At 36.2% G+C, this 25600-nt stretch overlaps 2 protein-coding genes across 2 annotated transcripts; both read left to right on the top strand.

Annotated features, from left to right (window-relative positions):
- Positions 1-2571: 2571 nt before the first annotated feature.
- On the top strand, positions 2572-3507 carry LOC118912186 (olfactory receptor 51V1-like). The gene has a single exon (XM_036884978.2). The coding sequence runs from the start codon at positions 2572-2574 to the stop codon at positions 3505-3507; it is 936 nt and encodes a 311-aa protein (XP_036740873.2).
- A 16029-nt stretch (positions 3508-19536) lies between these two features.
- Positions 19537-20487, top strand: LOC118912090 (olfactory receptor 51I2-like). The gene has a single exon (XM_036884873.2). It carries the CDS (start codon positions 19537-19539, stop codon positions 20485-20487), a length of 951 nt encoding a protein of 316 aa, XP_036740768.2.
- The last annotated feature ends 5113 nt before the right edge of the window (positions 20488-25600 follow it).

Below are 25600 nucleotides of genomic sequence, written 5' to 3'. Positions count from 1 at the left end.
GAGAAATTAAAGAAGATATCAATAAATGGAAACACATCCTCTGCTCATGGGTAGAAGAATTAATATTGTCAAAATGGCCATCCTGCCTAAAGTAATCTATAGATTCAATGCAATTCCTATCAAAATACCATAGCATTCTTCAACAAACTAGAGAAAATCATCCTAAAATTCATATGGAACCACGAAAGACCTCGAATAGCCAAAGCAATCCGAAGAAGGAAGAATAAAGCAGGAGGAATTATGCTCCCCAACTTCCAGCTCTACTACAAAGCCACAGCAATCAAGACAATTTGGTACTGGCACAAGAACAGACCCATAGACCAATGCAACACACTAGAGAGCTCTGATATAAACCCAACCATATATGGTCAATTAATATATGATAAAGGAGCCATGGATATACAATGGGGAAATGACAGCCTCTTCAACAGCTGGTGTTGGCAAAACTGGAGAGCTACATGCAAGAGAATGAAACTGGATTATTGTTTAACCCCATACACAAAAGTAAACTCAAAATGGATTAAGGACTTGAATGTAAGTCATGAAACCATCAAACTCTTAGAACACAACATAGGCAAACATCTCCTGAATATAAGCATGAGCAAGTTCTTCCTGAACGCATCTCCTTGAGAAAGGGAAACAAAAGCAAGAATGAACTCATGGAACTACATCAAGCTGAAAAGGTTTCATATGGCAAAGGACATCATCAATAAAACAAAAAGGCATCCTATAGTATGGAAGAATATATTTGTAAATGAATAATCTGACAAGGGGTTAACATCCAAAATATATAAAGAACTTACACACCTCATCACCCAAAAAGCAAATAACCAGATTAACAAATGGGCAGAGGATATGAAGAGATAGTTCTCCGAAGAATAAATTCAGATGGCCAACAGTCACATGAAAAGATGCTCCACATCACTAATCATCAGGGAAATGAAAATTAAAACCACAATGAGATATCACCTCACACTGGTAAGGATGGCCAGCATCAAAAAGACTAACAACAAATGCTGGTGAGGATGCGGAGTAAGGGGAACCCTCCTACACTTCTGGTGGGAATGTAAGCTGGTTCAACCATTGTGGAAAGTAATATGGAGGTACCTCAAAAAACTAAAAATAGAAATACCATTTGACCCCGAAATCCCACTCATTGGAATATACCCAAAGAATACAACTTCTCAGATTCAAAAAGACATATGCACCCCTATGTTTATTGCAACACTTTTTACAATAGCCAAGATATGGAAGTAACCTATGTATCCATCTGTAGATGAATGGATAAAGAATATGTGGTACATATATACAATGGAATACTATTCAGCTATAAGAAAGATACAAATCCTACCATTTGCAACAACATGGATGGAGCTGGAGGACATTATGCTCAGTGAAATAAGCCAGGCAGAGAAAGACAAATGCCAAATTATTTCCCTCATTTGTGGAGTATAACAATGAAGCAAAACTGAAGGAACAAGATAGAGGCTGACTCACAGACTCCAAGAATGAACTAGTGGTTACCAAAGGGGAGAGGTGGAGAGGGCGGATGGGGAGGGAGGAAGAAGGGGACTGAGGGGTATTATGTTTAGTACACATGGTGTGAGGGATCACGGGGAGAACAGTGTAGCACAGAGAAGGGACATAGTGGATCTTTGGCAACTTGCTGCACTGATGGACAGTGACTGCACTGGGGTATGGGTGGGGACTTGATAATATGGGTAAATGTAGTAACCACATTGTTTTTTCATGTGAAACCTTCATAAGAGTGTATGCCAATCATACCTTAATTAAAAATTTAAAAAAATGAACTTACACAAATATCTACCATATAATCTAGCCATTCCATTCCTAGCTAAGACGAAATATTGGTTTAGTACTTCACGGCTTAACATGCATGCTAATCTATCTTTCTGTTATATACAGAGAGATAAAAGAGGTAAAAATATTGTGAGGCTCAGAAAAGGTGGACATCATGTACAGGATAAAGAGATGCATGAAAATAGAGAAGAAAAAATAAAGTATAAGTTAAATACGTAAATAATTTGAGGGGATAAGCAACATGGAATGCAAAAAACCTTTCTGATTCCACTTAATTGGTTAGGATTCTCTTGGCTGAATTTTATGTTCTGCAGTTAAATTACTTTAACTGGTCATTTCCTTTGGGATGTATGGCCCTTTGGACTTAGTGAAAGAAACAGCTGTGGTGCCCAAGAGAAAAATTACTAATATGTTTCATATTTTCCTGAGAATGATGCCAGCCATAGCAACAGTACACAGACACGATCTTCCATTAGGAATGAACAGAAACTCCCAGAAGTCCATCCCCAAATCCAAATCCTATGAGTCCATTAATATTCTTGTTTCTGCATAAAATTCCCTAATCTTCTGGCATACCTAGTCACTAGTACTGGAAAATCTATGTTTAGGCAACAGGTTTTTGACCTAAAGAATAAAGAAGCAGGTCTCTATTTTGCTGAGTTTATGACACTTAAGAAATTGTATTTTATTTCATTTTGTATCAAAAACAGGTAAGTGTTACTAGGAAATAAGGGAACGTAAGCTCATCTAATGTCTGTCTTGAACTTCAATAGTTCCAGATTTGTTCTCACTGGTTTTCCTGGCCTGGAAGACGACTATCACTGGCTCTCCATCCCTTTCTCCTCAATCTATGCTACGATTTTCTTGGGAAACTGCATGGTGCTTCACGTGATCTGGACTGAGTCGAGCCTACATCAGCCCATGTTCTACTTCCTGGCCATGCTGGCCCTCACTGACCTGTGCATGGGGCTGTCCACCATGTACACAGTGCTGGGCATCCTGTGGGGGCTCATTCGTGAGATCAGCCTGGAGTCCTGCATTGCCCAGTCCTATTTCATCCACGGTCTATCCTTCATGGAGTCCTCGGTCCTCCTTGCTATGGCTTTTGACCGCTACATTGCCATTTGGAACCCACTATGCTACTCCTCCATCCTAACTAATAACAGAATCATAAAAATTGGGATGACAGTCTTATGTAGGAGCTCTTTGCTCATACCGCCAGTCATCGTTAACCTAAAGTTCTTACATTATTGCCGTCCCCACATCCTTTCTCATTCTTTCTGCCTGCACCAAGATTTAATTCGAATGGCCTGTTCAGACATCCGCTTCAACAGCATCTACGGTCTGGCCCTGGTGATCAGCAACCTGTTGTTGGATGCGGTCCTCATATTTATCTCCTATATCATGATTTTGCATGCAGTCTTAGCTATTGGATCACGGGAGGAGAGGAGAAGGTCCTTGCAGACCTGTGTATCTCACATCTGTGCTGTTTTGGTTTTCTACATCCCGATCATTGGGCTGACCATGGTGCACCGCTTTGGAAAGCACCTCTCACCTTGGGTTCATGTCTTCATGGGCAACATCTATATACTTTTCCCACCCTTGATGAACCCCATTATTTATAGTATCAAGACCCAGCAAATACGAAAGAGAGTCCAGAGATTGTTTTACTTCAAAGGAATGTAAGTCTTGAGATCAAATATGAATGTATTTAAAAGTCAACAAGTGGAGCTCAAAAGGGTAAGGGTCAGTAAGTAATTAAAAATATATTTAGTGGCTCCTATTTGTATTATGTTTTCCATGTAACAGATACTTTCATATTCATTTTTTTCCCACAGTTATCATGTCAGTGAATTTACATGGGTTATATTGTGATCAATTGTGTAAATCAGGAAATACATATATAATGAGCTAAGAACCATATTAATGTATGAGGTAGTTTTACTATTAAAATTTATATCTTATTGTGCTCAGGTGAGTGAAAATAGCTTGAGATCCACCCAGTATGGAAAAGGTAAATTTTTCTGACTAAAGTCCTTCAAGTAATTATTGAATGATCAGTAATGATCTTAGTCCACTTTCACTACTCTAGGCAGCATTCTTGTGTACTGTGCAGCTGTCATCCCTGCTCTCCAGTTTAGCCTGTGGTTATGTCATGGACAGACCATCATAGGGATATTAGACTATTTGGGTCATTTAAAAAGTAGTGAAACAAACAACACAAAACTAATATGGATGCTATGCTACGTTGTCCACCAGTCCAACAATCTTTCCCCATTTGCTTCCTATAAACAGTAACTGACCTGGAGATAGAGACTACCAGTAATTGGCAGAGTACAAAGAAAGAGACTTTTATGCCTAAGTTGTTTCTCCAAATAATAATTCAAAATACAAAAAGCAACTACCATTTGAAAACCATTTGCAAATATTTCTTATGAGCCCATATCTCATTTAAACTCTGTCCTAGTTTTTAAAAAAGAGAGAGAACAAGCATGGAATGTTACTATAGGGAAATAACATATGTTTCCAATTTACCTCTTCATTAAGACTCTTACTATTTTCTGGTATATATATATATGGATAGTTTAAAACCCACAATTGTTAAATGATCTGTAAATTTTAGAAGGTAATAGCTTTTAGTTTCAAATTACATGACAGTTCTTTCTTTCTAATTTCTGCCTCTACTTTTTAATATGAAGTTTAATATGAAGATCATATACAGTAAACCATAAATAATATAATATCTTATGTATGGAGTCTTTCATTTGAAAGAATGCTTTTGCGATTTGTTCTTGTGATTGCCGACATCCACAGTTTATTTCTATCATGAAATCTGATTCCATTCTATCATATATTGCAAACTGTTTATTTGTTCATTGATTGATCAACACTTTATTGTTTTATAGTTTTGATTTTGAATAAAGCTGTTATAAACACACACACCATATGATTATAAAAGTATTTCCCCCAAATTGGTGGTTTATTTTCAATGTTTACATCTTTATTATTAATAACACAACCATCACATTAATATAATAACAATAGTCATAAAAAGAATACTAGGTTTAATTTCACCAAATGCCTACTTTATAACAGACAGATACCATGGAAGTACTTGGTAATTATCCTTGCTATTCATATTCTGAGCAAATCTATAGGGTAAATCATGATCATTCCAATTGGCAGATGAGGAAATTGAGGTAGAGAGATTTTCAATTACTAGGAAACAATGGTAATTTAGTTTCACAACACTTTTAATACTGTTGTCACTGTTGAATTACTGTAATTCCAAGGAGATATGTGTCACATTGAACAATTAAAGAACAGTATTATCCTATATGAGTATGTATCAACATAAGATTAAAAGAGAACACTGAACCACAAAAATAAGTCCCAGAGCACTATTTAGGCCAAATAGCATTTATGAAAGTAAAAAAATTCTCAAATTATAATTGATTATACATGAATTCACAGACAAATATGATTTTTGGAGTCTAAAAATGGACTTCAAAGACAAAATTTAGAAATTTTTCTTCTATAGTGGAGAAAGAAGAATAGAGAATTATAATGAGTAAAATAGATTTAATAGATTAAAAATATTACAAAATTTTAATTTTGATGCATGCATGGAAAGCAAATATTTGCCATGGTCATTTCTGCATATTTTTCTATTTTCTTCTAATTCTTAAGGAAAATATCACAGAATTTAAGCAAAATATTGAATACCTCCCAAAAAATCAGAGACTTTAAAATTAATTAGTGGTTATGTTGAAGTTAGAAATCCATGATAAGCTTAGATTTATTTTCCCCATTGACAACTCATAAAATAAAATAAGAATTATTCCTAAAAATTTTTTACAAAATCAGACAGACACATAACTGTATTCTTTTAAACAAACTATCTTATTATAAACTTATGGTTATAATGGAGAGCATAGCTCCTATCATCATGGAGTGCAAGCTGAAACTATGCCTCACAACTTACATATCCCAGGTATTCAAAAAAGTCGTGCTAAATCCCTGCCTGGCTTGTCAATTTTACTTGACAGTTTTGGAGCAAACTGTCCAATAATTTAACTTATAGGTAATATAAAATATTCTGGTGATATTTAAACAATTTAATCATTCACAATTTATCTTCACTAAAGTTAAACACAAAAACTGAATCTAGTTATTTAATAGACTGAATGATTCTGTGTAGTAAATCCTATCAAAGATAGTGAGATATAATGCTGAACAAGTTAAACATGGTTTGTTTATTGGTATTTACATTTTGAGTGTGATGGAAAAGATGAAGGAAGATAATAATCAATCAAACAAAAAAATGATTAAACATTTTGGCCAGTTCTATGCAGAAAACAAATAGTGCATTAAGACAACAGATATAAATAATGGAGATTAGAGAAATTCTTTCTTTCAAAACGTTATCAATTCTAAGGAATTGGTAGGCTGATATGATTTGTCTCCCAACTACAGTACTTACACTTTAACCAATTCTGCCATTTGGATACATAGTTAAATTTTTTTAATAACCCATATCTAGAATTTTGTAATTCTAGATCACAATAGATTATGAATTAAGAATTCTGTAACCAGACAAGTGTTTTTGTTTATGTTTTGATAATGAGCTGATAATGTCCCAAGGAGGCATAATATTATTCTCTGACAATCCTACTACAGAAATGCCCAGATCTTCTGCATCAGAATGACAGAGTAAGCAGAAAAATGAATCAAAGAATAATTCCAGGAGAAAATGAAAGCAATTAACTATAAAGCCAGAATACTTCCTTAAGCAATTAATTATTGGATGAAAATTTATATAATAATAACTGGGACAGAAGATTCTATTATTTAAGGAAAACAACATCTGTAGGAGAGGTGGAATGATATAGAGTAATGCTAATGCTAAGTATCTCATTTGAACAAGAAGAATTAATAGGCATAATCAATAGACATAATAAGGAGAAATAGATGAAGGTGATCAAGAGGGACAAACTTCCATTTGTAAAATAAGTAAGTCCTGGGGATGTATGTATAGCATAAAGAATATAGTCAGTGATAGTGTAGTAATTTTGTATGATGACAGAGGATAATTAGACCTAAAGAGGTGATCATTTTGTAATGTATAAAAATACTGGATCACTACATAATATTGCATGTCAATTACAATTGAATTTTAAAGATTTAAAAAATAAAGAAATGAAAGTTTGTAAATTGTTAAAAAAATTAAAAAGGATAGTGAGTAAAAATGATGTATAAGTTAAAAAGAATTCTTTTAATTAAAATATTTCTTTCTAAAATTTTCAAGATATCAGTAGAATTCTATATATTCCAGAATTTTTATGCAAATATGCAAGTATATGTGGGACCATATATGAATAGTGTGTCTGTGTACATCCATTTATTTGGGATTATCTGACAGGTATCATTCTGCAACCTGTAGTTTATCTTTAAAATATTTTAAGCTTATTTCCATTCACATCTTGGTATCTTATTTTATAATAATTACTCTTTCTATTTTTTAATGTATTATAATACATTCATTTGGTGCATATATGCTTTTATTTTTCACCTTTATCATCAATATTGTGAGCATATTAACACACACTTGTGAGTTTTATTTAATATTTGTACAAATGAACATGTAAAATTCCTTTATTATTCATTATTTTATTAACTATTTGTGTTTTCTGACATCCCATTGTTGTTTTTATTCTTTGATGGACACCTTTTACTGTTGCCAGTAACAGTAATAATTATTGCTTATGGTGAAAAAATGTGGTTCATAGTACTATCCTACAATGACCAGAAAGATAAGTGCTACTTTTACATTCATTTGAAGAACAAATAAGAATTTTTGATCCATTTCAATGCTTTAACTAACACATGTGCTGTAAGTTCTTACATTTTGATGTCTGACAAAATTTTTCTCCTATTTCCACAGGGAGAAACTGAAATGGTTTGGTGTACCATATCAGGTGCCCTACTCTGATAGATTACCTAGGTCATATGTCCCATAATGTTCTGACACTGAGTATCGGGAGGAAGAAGTAAAGGAGCCTCCTTTCTTTGTCCTGCAGGCCCAGTGTTTGTGGGATGCAGACTGATTATAATAGGTAATAATAGGCAACATTTTAAATTTTTGTTATGTATTTTATACTGTTTTAGAAGCTTTATGTAAATCATCTTATTTAATCCTTTCAAAAACCTTATGATATGTGATGTTTTATGCCAATTATAAAAATAAATATAAAGAAGCCCAGAAAGGGTAAATGTGCCTTACCAAGGCCAGACACCTGGAATTCAAAACTTAAACTTAGAGCCCAAATGCTCAACTACTAGATCATGATACTTAATAGGTGAGTACAATTTTCTCTGAATGACAAAAGTAAATAGGAAAATAGGCTGAACTCTGTATCCATATAGGTTGAAATAGAAGTAGCTCAGTGCTATGTCCTCTTCTAAATACACAAATTGAAAATTCAATCATGGACTTGGTGGTCAAAGCAAAGAAAATAAAAGGCAAAAATTATAGAAGGCTGAATATTTCAGTTCAGTTCTACTCTCAGTCATCCTATTGGATTTAAAATGGGAAAAAAGAGGAAGAGAAGAGTTCTGGGTATTATATTTTTTCCTTATCTATACCTCCAAGACATAATCTGCTTGGTCACGGAGACAGCTTTCAATTGCCTGGCTTTTAATCCAAAGGACACATTGTATTCCCCATATTATTTATATTATTAAACTAACTTTTGGGTATTTACTATGAGTTATATCCTGTATTTACCACTTTACATAATTTAATGCTCACAAAATACAATTTACTTATAATAATACCCAACACAATGGCTACTAGTATGGTCTCCATTTTCACACATTAGGGAACTATGGCATGAGCGGGTTGAATACCTTGCCCAGGGTCACAGAGCTAGCCAGTATTTAACCAAGCAGAGATTCAAACTCAGGTCATCTTGCTCTAAAACCCTATTTGTTTAATATACTGTTTCATTTGCAACTTTTGAGCAATCCCTTTTTTGGTTTCCTTCTTTCCCTGGCATTATATGCCTGTCTTCCTACTACATTTTAAATGTTCTTAGTCTTTTTACCACTGCTATTACTATTATTCTTATTCAGTGCCACTTTCCAATTGTTGTGTTGAGAGTAGGATGTGAAATTAAAATATTAGACCTTCATTAGTGTCTAGTACAATTTCAAGGAATTAGTAAGAGTGAAGTTTGATTATAGATTGCAAGATGTTTGATGTATAACAGCTGAAAACAGCAGTTGTGAGCAATTCTTGAGAAGATTGGTGCTAAAGGAAAAGAAAACAGTAACTGGAAGGACCAAAGGCACTGAAAAGTTTTCTTTGAACAAAAGAGATAAATGTGTTGGTTTATGTCACAGGAATTTTGTAGTGAAGAAAATTGCAAGTAAGAAATGAACAATTTTTGGAATCAAGTTTCCAGCATGACAAAAGACAATTCAATCATATTATTATATGCATGTTTTGCTTCTTCCCTTGAGGCAAAAAGGAGTCAGAAAATTATTAAGGAGTATATAGACAATTTTCAAGAGACTCATATTTGATATAGATCTTCAGAATAAAATAAAAGGCAATGCTTATTTGTGTTAGTGACAAAGCTCATGTGAAAAAAAGCAAAGAACAAAATAGAGATGTCTGGAAGAGATACTACTGAGAAAAAGGTGTGTAGAGCAGAATACAAGAATGAGTAAATAATTTTCCAATGGTAGTGAAGGGTCTGGAAGTGAGGAGAGAGAAAGATATTACAGTACAGCTAAAGCTATCCTGCCAGGAGAGGCTACACATGATCAGAGGGTCAACTGATTTCATTCCAGCGAAATTCAATTTTCCAGGATCCAGAAAGGTCAAACAGAGAGAGGGGGGATATTATAATCATAGGAAGAGCTTAGTTGTATGTCAATTGAAAGAAATGATGAGTGACTGGACAAGTGGTTCCCAAAGATCGGTGAGATGCCAAGATGAGAGAAAAGAGCAGATTTGGTCAGAGAGGGATTTTGCCTTCTTCATCTGATGCTAGTCAGGTAAGAGATACTGTCCTTGGTCCTTCCATCTTATTTCTGACTTCAAAGCTGCATTTGAGCTTCTCCATTTATGTCTTGTCTTGTGCCCACTCTGTTCACTTTCTTTTCAAAAGTATTGAGGATGCCATGTTTTAAATGAATGTGTACTAATATATTAAAATAAAACCCATAAAAGCACAGAAATGAGCTGACTTTGAAAACCACTTTGATACCAACTCAACCACAGCTTGTAAGACAAGCAGAGATGGTATAGCTGCCATAGTCCACAGTCTAGGCTGCCTTTCTCACCTTCAGCCATTTAGTTCTATTCTAATTATCATTCAGAACCCTAACATCTTCTCTTATAATTCATATCATTTCTCTTTCTCCCTAATACTCATTGCTTAACTCACTCAAAGCAACATCCCACTGCAGCTGTGGGAACATACCCCCAAACCATGACAGGAAGAAAGGCAGTAAACAGTGAGCCAAATGATTTGAGAAATTTATAACCCTCTTTTCAGAGATAGCCAGACCTTGGTCAGATACAGGCAGTCCAACAGGACACATGGGTTTGTTACTTGGCAAGAAGGAAGTTTCACTTAAATGCTCTCCTTTGATCTTTTTTCTCCTTCTTCCCAACCATTTATATCTCTTCTTTGCATATTCTTGGCTTCTGACTTATCTCATATTTTATCATTCCCGTTTTCTTTACCACCCTACCTCTACACTGCCCTAAACAGATAGATAACACCCTCCACAAATAGAAAAACAATAGGCGAACACTGCCATCAGAGCCTTCTGAGGTTCCAGCTCTTCCTGTCCTGTGAAACTGACTTCCACACCCATTATATCTAGCCTTGTGTCTCAACTCCTTTTCTGTTTTGGATGAAATGAGGCAAACCCATTCTGCACTAACTTGTTCCAGAGAGTTTTAACTAACAAACCAAAAGCAAAAAAGGAACAACACACAGAAAGCTGTTAGAACTTTAAAAATTTCAAGAATTTCTCTTTACTTACAGAAAATCCTACCTGTACTGACTGCAGTTGGGGCAACAAACCCTAAAACCTTTTCTCATTTCAATCTCCAGTCTGGAATTATCCCAACGTTCTCATTCTGAAATAGTTCTTCCTCACAGAGATTGACTAATTCAAGAAACATAAACCACACTTAATTAGCTCAAAAGAACATGGCCTGGTCAGGTAGCCAGCTATTTTCCATCAATAACAAGTATCATTTCACAGACATGGGACATGCTTCCACCACCGGTCTTGGATCTTTTTCAGCCATAGCCCTGAGAAAGTGTTGCAACATGGAATATATGGCAGAAAAAATAGTCACATGTCCTTTCCCCTGTACCAGACATAGGCCTAATCTGAAACCTGACTGAGGGAACCCCTTCAGAACCCTGCAGTCACTTAGTGTCCAATATGGAATACCAGGTACTTATTACCTCCTCTCTTCTGCAACTGCTGACAAGAGGTCCCACCAGATAGGCTGTGTGTTCTTAGTCTAGTTCCCAACATTGGCTCAGAGGTTGGTTCTGTAACTTTATGCTAGGAGATCTAGGAGAACTGGGGGCTCCAGGAAAGTGTCTGTGGTCTTCTGAGCACTCGATCCTTTTAGAAAGTCCAGGAAAGGCCCATTGAATGGATAGGCTTGTGGGAAGAGCACACTTCTTAGACTATCCTGGGGAACTAAGAGCAGCCTTATGAGAGGCAGCAACTCACACTGAGTGCTTTGACAGACAAACAAATTAAGGAACTGTGGAATGTTGTTGAAATTTTCACTTATTCAATGTATACATTTTTGTAAGAGTTTAATTGTCAGAGCAAGAGGGTTTATTTTTTAGTGTTGAGGGAGCACACTCCTTAGGAATATGCTATGTCTTTAAAAATAGCATTAAATCCAGGGAAGGAGAAAAATAGAGCAATTTATCATAAAATATTTCTAAAACCTTTTTGTTCTTATACTAAATCTGTGTCAACAACAGGTATATTAAGTAATATACAACCCTAGACCCCTGCTCACTGTCTAGTGTAGTGGGGGAGATATGTATATGGGGAGAAATAGAGCCTTTAATATCTCCCACCATTGCCATAGAATGTCTCAAGTTTAAAGCACATTTCTGGTGTATCAGTTCTTTTAAAACCACAAAGATCCCTGGTACTCTCATTTACCATCCATGCTGTCTTAAACAACACTCCATTAATAAGTATTTAGAATGATCAAGTAGAAGAAGTGCTTCTCCAACAGCATCAAAATCATTCATTTGAAGTTAGAAAATGTTCAGTATAATTTACTTTTTGTATGTGAAATATTGTGAAAATAGTATAAATCTATATATATTATACTTACACTATACAGCAAAGACCAAATGCTCTATTATGCACCCACCGAATCCAGAATTGTAAGATTTAAAGGACCCTTATTTGAAAGGAGTGGAATAAATAAGCATGAAAATGGAACTATCTGTCCATATAAAATCAAATTGTTCATACTCACAGGGCCCCATACTGATTAATATACTTTTCTATGGCATTTTATGTTTAGGAACAGACCTGATGGAATCCACTGTTATGGGGTTCATATGAGCCTCTCATGAGAACCAGGGATTCCCTGGATAGTATAATTCTTCTGTGTAGTAAGGACAGAAAACATTGAGGTAATCTGCTTGGCTCATGCCCTGCTGGCATTGAACATTGTCTGAAATGAGATAAGGCTGTTAAGAAGCCAGATTAAGGTTTAATTAGGGATAAGATTCTGAATCTTCAATGCATTACCCTCTTGATAAATAAATCCAAAGACCTACCTTCCCCTTTTTTCAGTCATAGGATGAAGTCTAGAACACACGCAACCCCTTCCCTATCTCAATGAAAGTTCTCACAGAAGATTTCCACTAAATTACAAACATCCAAGGAAGTTTTTCAGTGAAAGTCTAGTGTGTTGAGCTTCTAAAGAGGTAGTTCAAATACTAAGGAAAGTTTATTTTTAAATATTGGTATATATTTTCTTTCTCATAATTGTTCTCTTCTGTAATAAAACCATGCGGATTAATTTCCCATAGGAAGAGATAAAGGGTGGCTCTTAGAACACAGCAATTCCCCCACAGAGATGTGAAGATTATACAGGGAAATGCTTCTCAGATACAAAGAGAAATAAAAGCCTTTCTTGTGAGCAGTGATGATGTGGATTTTAGAGAAGAATGAAAAGGAGAATATGAAGCCCAGTGTTCTCCCCACTCTATAGTCTTCATTCGTGGAATTGGTAGACATGTTAATAAATACCTAAATAAGCCGAATAGGGCACTAAATGCAAGTAGTCCAGTTTCAGACCAGAAATTTGAAATAAAATTGATGTTAGCACTCGGCTAATATGGAGCAGTTGTCTTAGAGTATAAATGGCACGTGGCTTAGAGAGGAGATCTGAAAAAGCATTTACTGAATTTCCCTTAACTCCCATATGGCATGCATGTGAAGAGGGGGTCCTTATGAACCTCAGTGAGGGCAGGTGAGGACTGCTAAGAGAGCTGCTGTAACTCTCCAGGTGAGAGCCAGAATGAAGGGGATAGTGACCTCACAGCCAAAGTCTACTAGCTGAATCGCCCATGCTGGGCCCTCACTGCAAACTGCAGGGGGTTTCCGTAAAGTTACAAAGATCCAAGGTAAGGAATAGGTCGATGATACTAATAATGGTTTTTATTATACTTTCAACAATCTAGACTCCTTACAATAATGTCTAAGCCATTTTCCTCATTGCCATTGTCTCCCGTGTGTAGTTACTTCTCTTTGTTCTAACATCAGTTACTTCACACATTTAACTATACTCCTTTGAGGGATCCCCTTGTTCTCTAATGCAATTTCAACCATTTACCATTTTTATGCTAAAGGTAGACAAATTTAATTCCATAAATTAAATCTGGATATCGATATTTTTATGGAACTAAGACCTGTATGTCTCTAGGTAAATGCCCCCAGTCCCCTCCACATGGCACGTTCCCTCTCTACTCTGGATCTGCTCCTCCTTCATGGTCTCCCTTACTACATGCACATGAACACATACATGCACACATACACCCACATATTCACTCCTGATAACACTACTTTCTTAGACTTGTCTTTGTTTGATGCATGATTCTCAATCTGAATGTGATTGACATCTGATAACTCCTATATCTATACCTTCAACCAAAATCTTTCTTAAGCTAAATACAAATTAGTTACCAAATGTCCTCCTCCAGTTGTCTTCATATCTATACTTCAGATTTAGTGTAACTTTCACATGTCTTTAATTTTTCAACATGTGAAATAGAGTTATAACAACTGTTTAATATCCTTATTTGCTATTTCTAAAATCTATGTCAGTTTTGGGTCTGTTTCTATCAATTGTTTTCTTTTTTGCATTGTGGGTCATATTTTCCTGCTTTGTTGTGTGTCCTTATATGCTATTTCTAAAATCTATGTCAGTTTTGGGTCCATTTCTATTGATTGTGGTTTTTTTTTGCACTGTGGGTCATATTTTCCTGCTTCGTGGCATGCACATATTTGATACCAGATGTTGTAAATTGTACCTTGTTGTGCATAATTTATATTTATTGTAAATTATTCCTAAGACAGTTATTTATATAACTGCAAACATTCGTAAGTTTTGTTCTGATATTACATCTAAATTATCTAGAAACAGTTTGGTCCTTAAGTTCTTGTGTTTAAGATTTATGAGACATGACCAGAGAGCACTGAGCCTAGGACTAATTATTAATTACTCCCACTACGGGGACCTTATTTTTCCAAGTACTCTGCCCAATGCCTTATGAACTGTGACTGGGAACAGGTGCTCATGCAGACTATGTGTGGCATTAGGCCTGTACTTCTGTTCTTTTGAATGGTGCTTTCTTTGGCCTCATACACAGGCACCAGTCAGTGCTCTGATGACTGCTGGAGGGGCCTCTGCAGAGCCCTAGGCTCTCTGTGTGAGTCCTCTCTCTACCACTCTGCCCCACGGACTCTGAGCACTTTGGGCCTCTGGCCTCTTAGCAACGACTCCTCCACTTAAGGTCATGGGCCTGTCTGAGTTTCTGTTCTTTTTACAATGGCCTGGAAGCTCTCAAAGCACTAGGCTGGGGATTTATTTTGTGTGATCCACTGACTCTCAGGGATTATAGTTCTTGGTTGCCACATATTCATTGTCTTGAAAACTGTTGCTTCATACATTTTGTCTAATTATTTTGGTTGTTTCAGATTGGAGGATAAACTTAATCCCTCATATTCCATTTTGGTCCTGACTGGAAGTACTTGTTACCATTTATCCTTCATTGATCAAGTATATCTTGAATGTCTTCTATATACTAAATACTGTCCTAGGCATTCTGGATGATATAGAGAATAAAGGTTAACATTTTGCAGGAGAGAAAAGTGTTACAACCACATGAAAGACATAATAAAACCTTAAAAGGAGAGGAAATAACTTAAAACTAATAGCTCAACAGGAAGAAAAGGGGGAGAAAATAAAAACTTCTATTAAGGCTACATTAACTCAGACTAACATAAATCATCCTAAAACTCTCAAAAAGTCTATAGCATTACAATGTTGAGAAACAATACAACAATTAGCATTCATAACAATGTATTACAAGAAATAGTTTCCAACCCACAGCTTCTCAAAAAGACAGTAGAAACGTACAGTTTAAAATAACTCATCTCAAAAATGATTCAAATGAAGCCTAGATATTTAAAGATCACTTAAGAAAAAAACTCTTAAAAAGAGTTTTTCAGATATTTTGGTGAACAGCAGACTTATAAATGGGTTTACTCTTGAATGTATATAATTATGAGGACACTGGATTATTGAGTGAAGGAAGTTTGGTATGGCCTTGCTTCCAAGTAATTTGTTTTTTGTGATATCTTATGTGTGGCACAGTGAAACCACTATCTCATGGGACTGTTTTGATAATCTCCCTCAGGCACCTTCCATCTAAGATTCTCTATTTGTTGCAATAGATAACTCTGGTGCCAGGCAGATACCTCTAACAGAGGCTTCTTATATCTCATAGGAAACCCTCTGTCCTCTGTCTATGCCAAGGACGGTGAGTCTAAAAGAGAAGAACTGTCTTGCAAACTCACTTGTCATCTGGTGCTGGAGGTGCTGAAGGGATAGCACAGAACATAAACTTAATTGTTCAATTTGCTTTTCTTGAAAGAACAGAAGTGGGTCATAGTCTTTGGAAGTTGTTTAATCGAAGTTTTCCAAAGACTCAGAATGAAAGTACTGGAAGCTCAGTGTCCTTAGAAATTGCAACAAAAAAGAAGAGTTGGAAAAAGAGAACACACAAGCCTAATTAAGGAGCCAAGTGGAGCATTATGGAGTTCAAGGTTAAATGATGTGGACTCAGTACAGTTGTCCTCTGATCAACATGGGTTTGCACTCTGTGGGTCCACCGACATGCAGATTTTTTTCAATGTATTAGAAAATTTTTTGCAGATTTGCAACAATTTGAAAAAACACTTTCTTTTCTCTAGCATACTTTACCTTAAGAACATATTAGATAATACATATAACACAAACAAATGTGTTAATTGACTGTTTATGTTATCAGTAAGGTTTCCTGTCAATGGTATGCTAAGTTTTGGGGGAGGTGAAAAAGTTATACTCAGATTTTTTTATTGTGTCAGAGGCTCAGCACCACTAACCCCTGTGTTGTTCAAGGGTCAACTGTACATAAGTGATAGACCACGGTTTTGTTTTGGGTTCTGGGGGAAGTCTGGAGAAATTATATGTCTTAAAAGAATGTTTTAAGAGGTTGGAAGTGGGGCATACTTAATTGGAGTAGTTAAATGTATTTTGAATCTCCCAGATAGTCTGAAAAATGTCTTTCTGGCATGAAAGGGTAATCCACCAGGGAGAAATGGAAATCCAGCGCAAGCATAACTGGAAATTGATAAACACCAGAATGAATATTCTTTACCTTATTGTACAACTCTCTTGCTGTCCTTTCAAACTTAGTGGCATCTTCTCTTCCACTCTAAATGAGCCTCAGTGGGGAGGATGATCCCCAAAACATTATGTACATCAGAGTTTAAAAGAGAGCCTGGATTTCTTTGTTAGTGATTAGCAAATCTATGCTACTGTAAGATTCTCTCAATAAGCAATTTATCTGTTAAAACAAAATTTACTAGTTTGTCCAAAGAGTGTTGGACTCTCCTTACTGAGATATCTGTAGGTACAATCCCAATCCTAAATGCATTTAAGGTCAGATCGGGTAAGGGAAACTCATTTAGGTTACAATTGGAAAGCAATATAAAATCATACATGGTAAATATCAAATACAGGCAGAAAAAAACAATAAATTCTGCAGGGATTTAATGGCTGCAAGAATTCTTGTAATATTAAATAATCATGGGAATATTTTATAGAATGTTGGATATAGACTGTTTTTTAACCAATGAATTTAGTCATCACCAATGGATTTGAAACATGACCACATCTGAGATCACATCAGAGGTTATACACATATTTTGAAGTTGGAATGAGTAAGTCATACATGGTGGAATTAAATTAAGTGACCAATCTGACTAGAGTAGGAAATAACAAGAAAAAAATAAAATGGATTGAATAAGAGACGTTCTCATTAAAAGGGCTCAACATACGGTGCAGAAGAAGCATGAAACGTGTAATAGGAAACAAAATGGACTAAGTAAACACTGGGTCTAACTTTGGTGGCTGCTGTGGTGCTGCTAATGGCATTAATGCCTGTGGTAGTACTGACTGGGTCGGTGCCAAAACAGAAGGGGAAGATGAGTATAAAAGAGAGGAGAATGGATTGCAAGACATTCTGGAAGATAGTGGAAACAAAGGAAGGAAATCTGCTTGTGTGTATATATGGACCTGTAGTCTAGGTGTTGGTGTATATTTAAGTGAGGTACACGGTGTGTTGTGGGGGCAGAACTCCATGTCTGTGAGCCTCCCAGGTCTCCATGTGGTGGATGCAGCATGGTGAGTGACTGTGTGGGCAGAGTCTGTGGTAAGTTCAGGTGCCCCAGGTCTATTATGAACCATGACTTTCTTCTCTTTTTTCTCTCTACATGAGTGACTCTGACATTCCATGTGTACAGCTGAAAAATTATATAAAGCTTAGAATTCTAAGTCCCTAAGAAGTTGGCCTCCTCATTGGGGGCCCTTATTTGGAGGTGCTGACTCAGTCCCTCAGCTAAAAGAACATGTTTTATAGACACTCCTTACTAGGCATACAATGAAAGAAGGTAATAGGATGTTGACATTCACTGCCAAGAATATGTGAATGGACGACTGGACAAGAGGAGGTCTATACATCAATGCAATGCATGAAATATATACATGGTGATTCAACTGAAATCTGCTTTTCAAAGATTTATTGACATCTATGGTTAGATAATTTTGTTTGTGTACCCTGACATGACTTAAAAACAGCACTGTCATTCTAATTTTGGCTGAGTGCAGAAGAAAAATAATGTTTTCCCAATCTTCCCTATCTCCAGAGAAGAAATCCTTCATTAATTTCTATTTAATTTTTCTTCTGGACTTTTTTATTTTTGGCCATACTTTTACATAATATGATTTTACAAAAAGATTGTGTTTATTGTGTTTTGATATCATGTTCTTCCAAATAAGAGTTTAGGATGGTGATATTACCTTTCTCCCTCCCCCATCCCACATATCTAAATGTAGTTTTATCACTATTTTGTTTCTTCTTGCAATTATAAACAAACCACTTAAATCTAGCTGTATTCAACTAATCATATATAATCTCTCCTACTCTTCTTGGTAGGATAAGAACATAGGTGCTCACACCATTTCCTGTAATTATGCTATTTTTAACATAGTCACTGAAGAATTTATATTTATTATTTTCTAATGTATCTATGTTTTGAGGTAGAGATACTTCAAACTTTATTCAAGACATTATTTGTTAATATTTGATACAATTCTAGCACCAGATAAGATGTAATGACAATACCTACTTTAATGATTTTATTTTACTCATATTTTGAAAAATCTGCATTTCATTTAAAAATAACATCAAATAGCACATAAATTAATTGTAAAAATGAATGGCATTACATGGAGTTTTTATAAAAAATGACTTAGGGTTTGCGTGTGTTATTGAAATATCCTATGCTTTATTTCTACAGGTATAAATGACAGAAAATGCCCAGGTTTCTAGATGGCTGAATATTTATAGGTATGATGTCGATGTGGGGGAAATACAGGAACTTTTTAAAGAGTTTCCTTTAAGGTGATTGAGAATAAAGGTAGATGCAAAGATAACTAAATTAAGAAATAGAGTTCAGAGAATGAAATTTGTCTAAGGATTGGAATTAAAAAGAAAGCTATGTCCTCAATTTTTATTGCCACTTGATCAATGATTGGAGTGTTCTAGGCCAAAGAAACACTAGTAGCTTTTACATTTTAATAGAAGTTACACATTGCCCTAACTCCACATAGTTATTCAGATAAGTCTGGAAACATTTTAAGGGTCAGCTCCTTGAGGTAAAGATGCTTAGGATCAAAGATGCCTAGGATTAGTGCTGCCCCAGAGGGTCAGATGCATTATGTCCTCCTGTCTTAAAAATCTGTGCTTTCTCTTCCAATAGGAACATTTAGAAGCTTATCTGGGCTGGAATCTAAGACATATCCTTATGGGGCTTACAAACAATAGCTGGTTCCAGCCACCTATTCTCCTTCTAACAGGCATTCCTGGACTGGAGGCTCAGCAAACATGGATCTCTATTCCACTGTGCGTCATGTATCTAATTGCCCTCCTGGGAAACTGCACCATCCTCTTTGTTATCAAAGCAACCTCCAGCCTTCATGAGCCTCAGTACATCTTTCTGTCTATGTTGGCAGCCACGGATGTGAGTCTGTCTTTATCAACACTACCTACAGTTCTCAAGGTCTTCCTCCTAAATCACAGAGAGATTGAGTTCCACTCTTGCCTAACACAGATGTTCTTCATCCATACCTTCTCCTCCATGGAGTCAGCCATCCTGCTGGCCATGGCCTATGACCGATTTGTAGCTATTTGCAACCCACTGCACTACCCTGTGGTCTTAACCCCTCCTCGGATTATTGGGATGGGGATCGCAGCCACAGTTAGAGGTGTGATGCTGATGGTTCCCTTGCCGATCCTGCTCAAGCAGTTGTCCTTCTGCAAGGGTGTTACTCTGTCACACTGTTACTGCTACCACCCGGATGTCATGAAGCTGGCTTGTGGCCCTGTCCGAGTCAACACCATCTACGGGTTGTCCCTTGTCCTCTGCTCCTTTGGAGTGGACTCTGTGTTCATTGTCATGTCATACATCCTGATTCTGAAAACAGTGTTGGGTATTGCCTCAGAAGGTGGTCAGCTCAAGGCACTTAATACTTGTGTTTCTCACATGTTCACTGTCTGCATCTTCTATGTGCCACTCATCGTGCTAGCTCTGATTCATAGGTTTGGTACATTCACGTCTCCTCTGCTCCATGTCTCTATGGCCAATCTCTTCCTCTTCTTGACCCCAGTCCTTAACCCCTTGGTGTATAGCCTAAAAACCAAACAGATAAGGTTTGCAGTACACAACATGTTCAAGGGCAGGGGAATCTTGTACTAGTAGTCAGGTATGGCTTAGTGAAAAAGACATCCTGACTCTCTTCCCTTCATCTGTCTGTTTCCCTCTAGGAGAGAAACCATACACAAAAGGTCACATATTGTATGATTTCATTTGTATGACATACCCAGAGCAGGTGGATTTATAGAGACATAAAGTAGAACTGTGGTTGCCAGGGGCTGGAGGGCCATGGGAATGTTGAGTAACTTCTTACTGAGTATGAGGCTTTATTTTGGAGTGATGAATATATTCTGATATAGACAGAAGTGATAGTTGCACAGAACTGTGAATGTACTAAGTGCCATTGAATTGTACACTTCTAAATGATTAATTTTATATGTGAGTTCACCTCAATAAAAGAAAGGGAAATGGTTTTAAAAATATAGAACATTCCCTAGACCAAATGAGATTGATATGGTAATGTCCAATGAGAGGCTGGGTCAATGTCGTAAAAAGAATTGTTCATATCTGAAAAAAATATAATTATAGAAATGAAATAACAGTGTGGAATTTTGCTCACTGGAACAGACTAGACAAGAAGGTGGTTCTGGGAGACAGAGATTTCTGGGTAGTTATCACATGTCACCACAGATCTGACTCTTCTTTGTATTATATATTGTGGACCCTAGATTTGAAAGAGGTCTAATCCATACTTTAAAGAACCAAGTCACACCCAGGTTTCCTTTCTCTAATAAATCCTGAGTTGTCCTGTGCTCCAGAGTATAGAGGACTCTCCTTCTGTCCAGACAATGTGAGTTCTCTTACTCATTGCACAAATAGCATATTTACCTGACTATCTGAAACTAACGGATCTGGCTAAGGTGATATTTCTGACTTTGGTACTGAAAGATTGATTTATCCTAATATCTGATGGAACCTAAAGGAGCATAAGATACATAAGTAGTAACAGTTGGGAATATAAGGATCCAGGTTCCTCTCCCAGGGCACCTTATCATATTTCCTTAGCACAGTCGGGCCAGGTCTTCTCCATCTGATGGTCAGAGAATACTGAGATCATTCTGTTTGAAGGAGTACTTACGGCCCAGTGGATGCCTTGGGAGACAGCTGAGGATAGACTCAGTAGAGACATATAGCCCCTACTCGGAGAGGCAAAGAATAGACACATGAAAAGTAAAAACTGCATTGCATATTTGTATTAAGACACAAACATAAGGAAGATAATCCTCTGTTGAACCAAGTGTCTCAGAAAGCAGGGTGTCTTCATCATTCTCTTTCCTTCATTTACTAAAATACAAACTCCACAAGGTTGAATTTTCTTTCCCCTTTATTCATAAATGGATTCCTCTTGTTAGCATATGGGCCTGTGGAAATAAGCATGAAATACTACTCTGAAACTGATGTACTTCCTGCTCTGTTTTCTTTCTTTCCTTTTTTCTTTTTTTAATAACTTCTTTTCTATAAGCTGCCCATTATCTATTTTCTCTTTCTCAAACATTTTTATCTTTCTAATAGCTAACTTCTTACCATGGCATTAACTGTGCTTTTTTTAAATTAAATTACCTAAATGTTAAAGATCACACAAATGTTTTACAGTAATAGTGGCAAACATACTCTCTTATGAGCGTATACAGAATCTCACTTACTTAATGTTGGAATATTTAAAGAAAACATATGGGATGAGCATTGCCTGGTAATTTCAACTTCCTGCTCCTCATGCCTTATCCATGTCATCTTCTCCCACCTCTAGTAACCAATAAAGCCTCTTCCACACAACCCAGGAATAATTCAGAGACAACATTGCTCCACAGCCCTAAATTAATTCACAAGAAATAAGATTCCATACCTCAGTAGCTCCTATCTTGTAAGGCTTTCTCAGAGCAAATACCTGATATGCTGTATGTTGTCCAAAAGTACATGAATACTTTTAGAAAAAAATACAATTTTTTGTATGTGCATTGTGCAGAGTGCTAAAAAAGCAGAGTTTGTAACTTTAATAATGCTGTTGTACTCTTGTATTCTAGAAATGAAAGAACTTCCAGAATTAGATTTTTTAAGGGAAGATGTTCTGTCCTTCCAAAACCCCGTCTTCCTAAGACCTACCTTTCATATTCCTTTCTTACAGTTCCTTACTTCCAACAGTGCACATTCTGCTTATTTTTCTAATTTGAATTCTTTCCCTAATGGCAGTGTGATAGATTCCAGTTGATCCATTTTACAGAAGAGAATGCTGGGGGAATAAAGGATAAAGGAGCTGGCCCAAGATCACAAATCTAGTAAATTGGAGGGGTGAGAGCAGCAGGACTCTGGTTTGGGTATCTGACTCCAGAGCTTATGCTCTTAAACCCCATTTCAGATTGCTTGAAAAAATCTAATACTGTTTTTGCTGTAACTTATATGTTATAATTTACATTTTTCCACTACTAGTTTGTCACTACCCATTAACTCCTAGATGCCTCTTCTTGTTCGTGCTTTCTTGTGTTCTATTCTCCGGGAACCACATTTACCAACAACCTTTCTCATCACCACATACAACATGGCGGATTTCTCAATTCTCCAGCTTCAATAATAGAGCATTTACTCCCATGACTCTCTATTTGCTGAGACCCTCTCATTCTTTGAGTCCCAGCACAGACCACTACTCAGTTCTCTTTTTTTCTTAATTTACTAATGTGTATCCTCTACTTCATTGCTCTTTTTTCTCCTTCAAGTTCCTGAATATGGACATCTACTAGGCATCATTAGCTCTCATCCTCTTGACCATCCTTCCCATCATAAGCATCATCTAAAAATTATAGCTTTGACTTCCATATGAGTGATGTTGCCCTTCACCATAATTAACTTCTACCTCTGTGTCCAATCCAGTGTCTTTAAGTATCAATAAGCCATTAGAGATAATGATTGCAAAAAATCTAAATGGGTTTTTTCCCCCTAATCCTCTCTTGAAAGTTGTGATTCTTGCTATAGACTTTCTGAAATAGTCTTTCACATCATTCTCTAAACCAAGAAACCAATCTCAAAATCTTGATGTAAAATGAGAGGCTTGGATTTCTTTCTCCTGTGTCCAGTTAATTAAATCCCTTTGGTTGTTTTTCTTTCCTCTTAGAAATGTTCTTGCCTACATCTCTCCCTAGGGAATCAAACACTCTTGCTTAGTCTCACCACTTGACATCTTAATGACCATAGGAGTTGCCAAGGAGTTCATCCTAAATCTAAACTGCCTTTCACATTGATGACTTTGCATTCTAGTACTTGGCAGAACCCTCATTCTGCCACATCCTTTTTACCCTTGACCTTGTGGCTTCCACCAAGACTTCATACTAGCTGTTTCATCTTATTTTACTTTCCCTTCCTTTACAATTCCTCATTCTATTGAGGAGAATATTCTTAGGCCCTTCCCTAATAAGTCTTATTCTGATTTTCATACCGTTCCTCTTTAAGTCATCAGCCTGGACTTACTCCTGATTTTGCCTCTTCTAATTAAGGCTTTTTAATCCTGCAATTCCAAGCTCACATTGCATTTTTCTTCTGGAATTCTTGTATGATTCTTCAAGTCCTCATGTACTACCCTTCTGTATGTTTACTGTCTACCTACTCTATCCGTGCTATTTATATATTTTAAATGATTAAACAAAAGTGTATCATTGAAAGAGTACAGCAGTAGGACAGAAGATTTGGGTTTTAATAGTGGCTGGCGCAGTCATGTGACCTTGGGAACTTAATTACCTTTCTAAGGCTTAATGTGTTCTGTTTCTGCTTTGTTTTGTGTTATTTATTTACTTATTTATGTTAAGTTTTGGTATGATAAGCCTGACTTCTTTGATGGAGTGAAGTCAATGCAACAATGTTTGAAGGAAAAATACTTAGTAAAGTTCTGTTATATGGGAAAGGTCATTATGTAATGGCTTTCTTTGTTTATAGTTTTGAATTGGTGCTTCTATCAGATTCCATGAGGGACTTTAGAAGAGGAATCATCGATTGCATGTCCTCTGCATCACCTGTAAATCCTCCACAGTATGCGGTGCGTAGTAAGTGCTCAGTAGGTATGGGGTGACTCTCAGTGTCTCTCAGCTTCCTATTGTTCTGTCTCTTCTGCCTGTAGGAAGAACTTCTGGGTCACAGGCAATCACTACTCTTCATATCTCTTTTATCAATTTTCTTTATTTCTTTATTCCTTTAGTTAACTAAATCATTATTCTATTATTTTTTTCTTTTTTATTAAATGTTCTATTTCTATCTTTTTAACATCAAGAAGTGTGATGTAATATAACACATACTGATATAGGAAACATGGGTTAAAAAGGTTCTTAGGCAACAGCAGCTGATTCTTGTGGAAGCCACTTGAGCTCACTATGCCCCCATCACTTCCTTCCTGCCATGAGAGTGACCTCTATTCTCCTTACCCTCTAGGGTAAGGGAGAGAATGCTTGTTTGAAAGTCATAAATAGCTAGTAGCTTGCAGTGTTAGGTCTATAGGCACACGTTAGGTACTCCTGCACAGCAACTTGATGAACAGCGATGGTTAGTTTTATACTGACACACCCTTTTCCCCCAAAGTTCTGTGAAAGCATTCTCGTGGCTATGCTTATGAAAGAAATGTATAAAAACAACCTGATATTTCTGGGTACAGATCTTTTGTGGATATTTAAGCCTAGTGTGGCTTCTATTGAATATGGTCTGCCCCACACAATTATAATTCATTCATTTATTTTCCATTTTATTAATAGATATATCTTATGTTAGTATTAGTGTATTCCACTAGTCACTTATTTCTTCATATTTATTATTCATGCTCAACAAACACTGATTTATATATGGGTAGATATCATATCTTAGTACACTTTGTATTTCTAGAAATAGTGAAGTATATTTGTTGTATTACTTGAGAATACTTAATTTGGGTACAGAAAGCAAGAAAATAAATGGATTAGATAAAACTCACAACATGCATTAAGCAGACATAGTGAATAAACTAGTAATTTTGGACATCAGTGTAGAATGCATGGCATTTATTCAGTACGGTTTTGAAGAGCAAACAAGCAGATTATAAGACATAAGGAACATTCATAAATTAAGGTAAATATAAATAGTAGGTAAGTTGTAGGGATATATTATTTTAAAGATAGAATATATGGAATATATGATCAAATAAACAAAA

Source organism: Manis pentadactyla, chromosome 9, assembly GCF_030020395.1.
Source record: "Manis pentadactyla isolate mManPen7 chromosome 9, mManPen7.hap1, whole genome shotgun sequence".
In the NCBI taxonomy this organism is placed as follows: domain Eukaryota; kingdom Metazoa; phylum Chordata; class Mammalia; order Pholidota; family Manidae; genus Manis; species Manis pentadactyla.
Note: the sequence above shows the minus strand (reverse complement) of the source record. Positions and strands in the feature narration are given on the sequence as shown.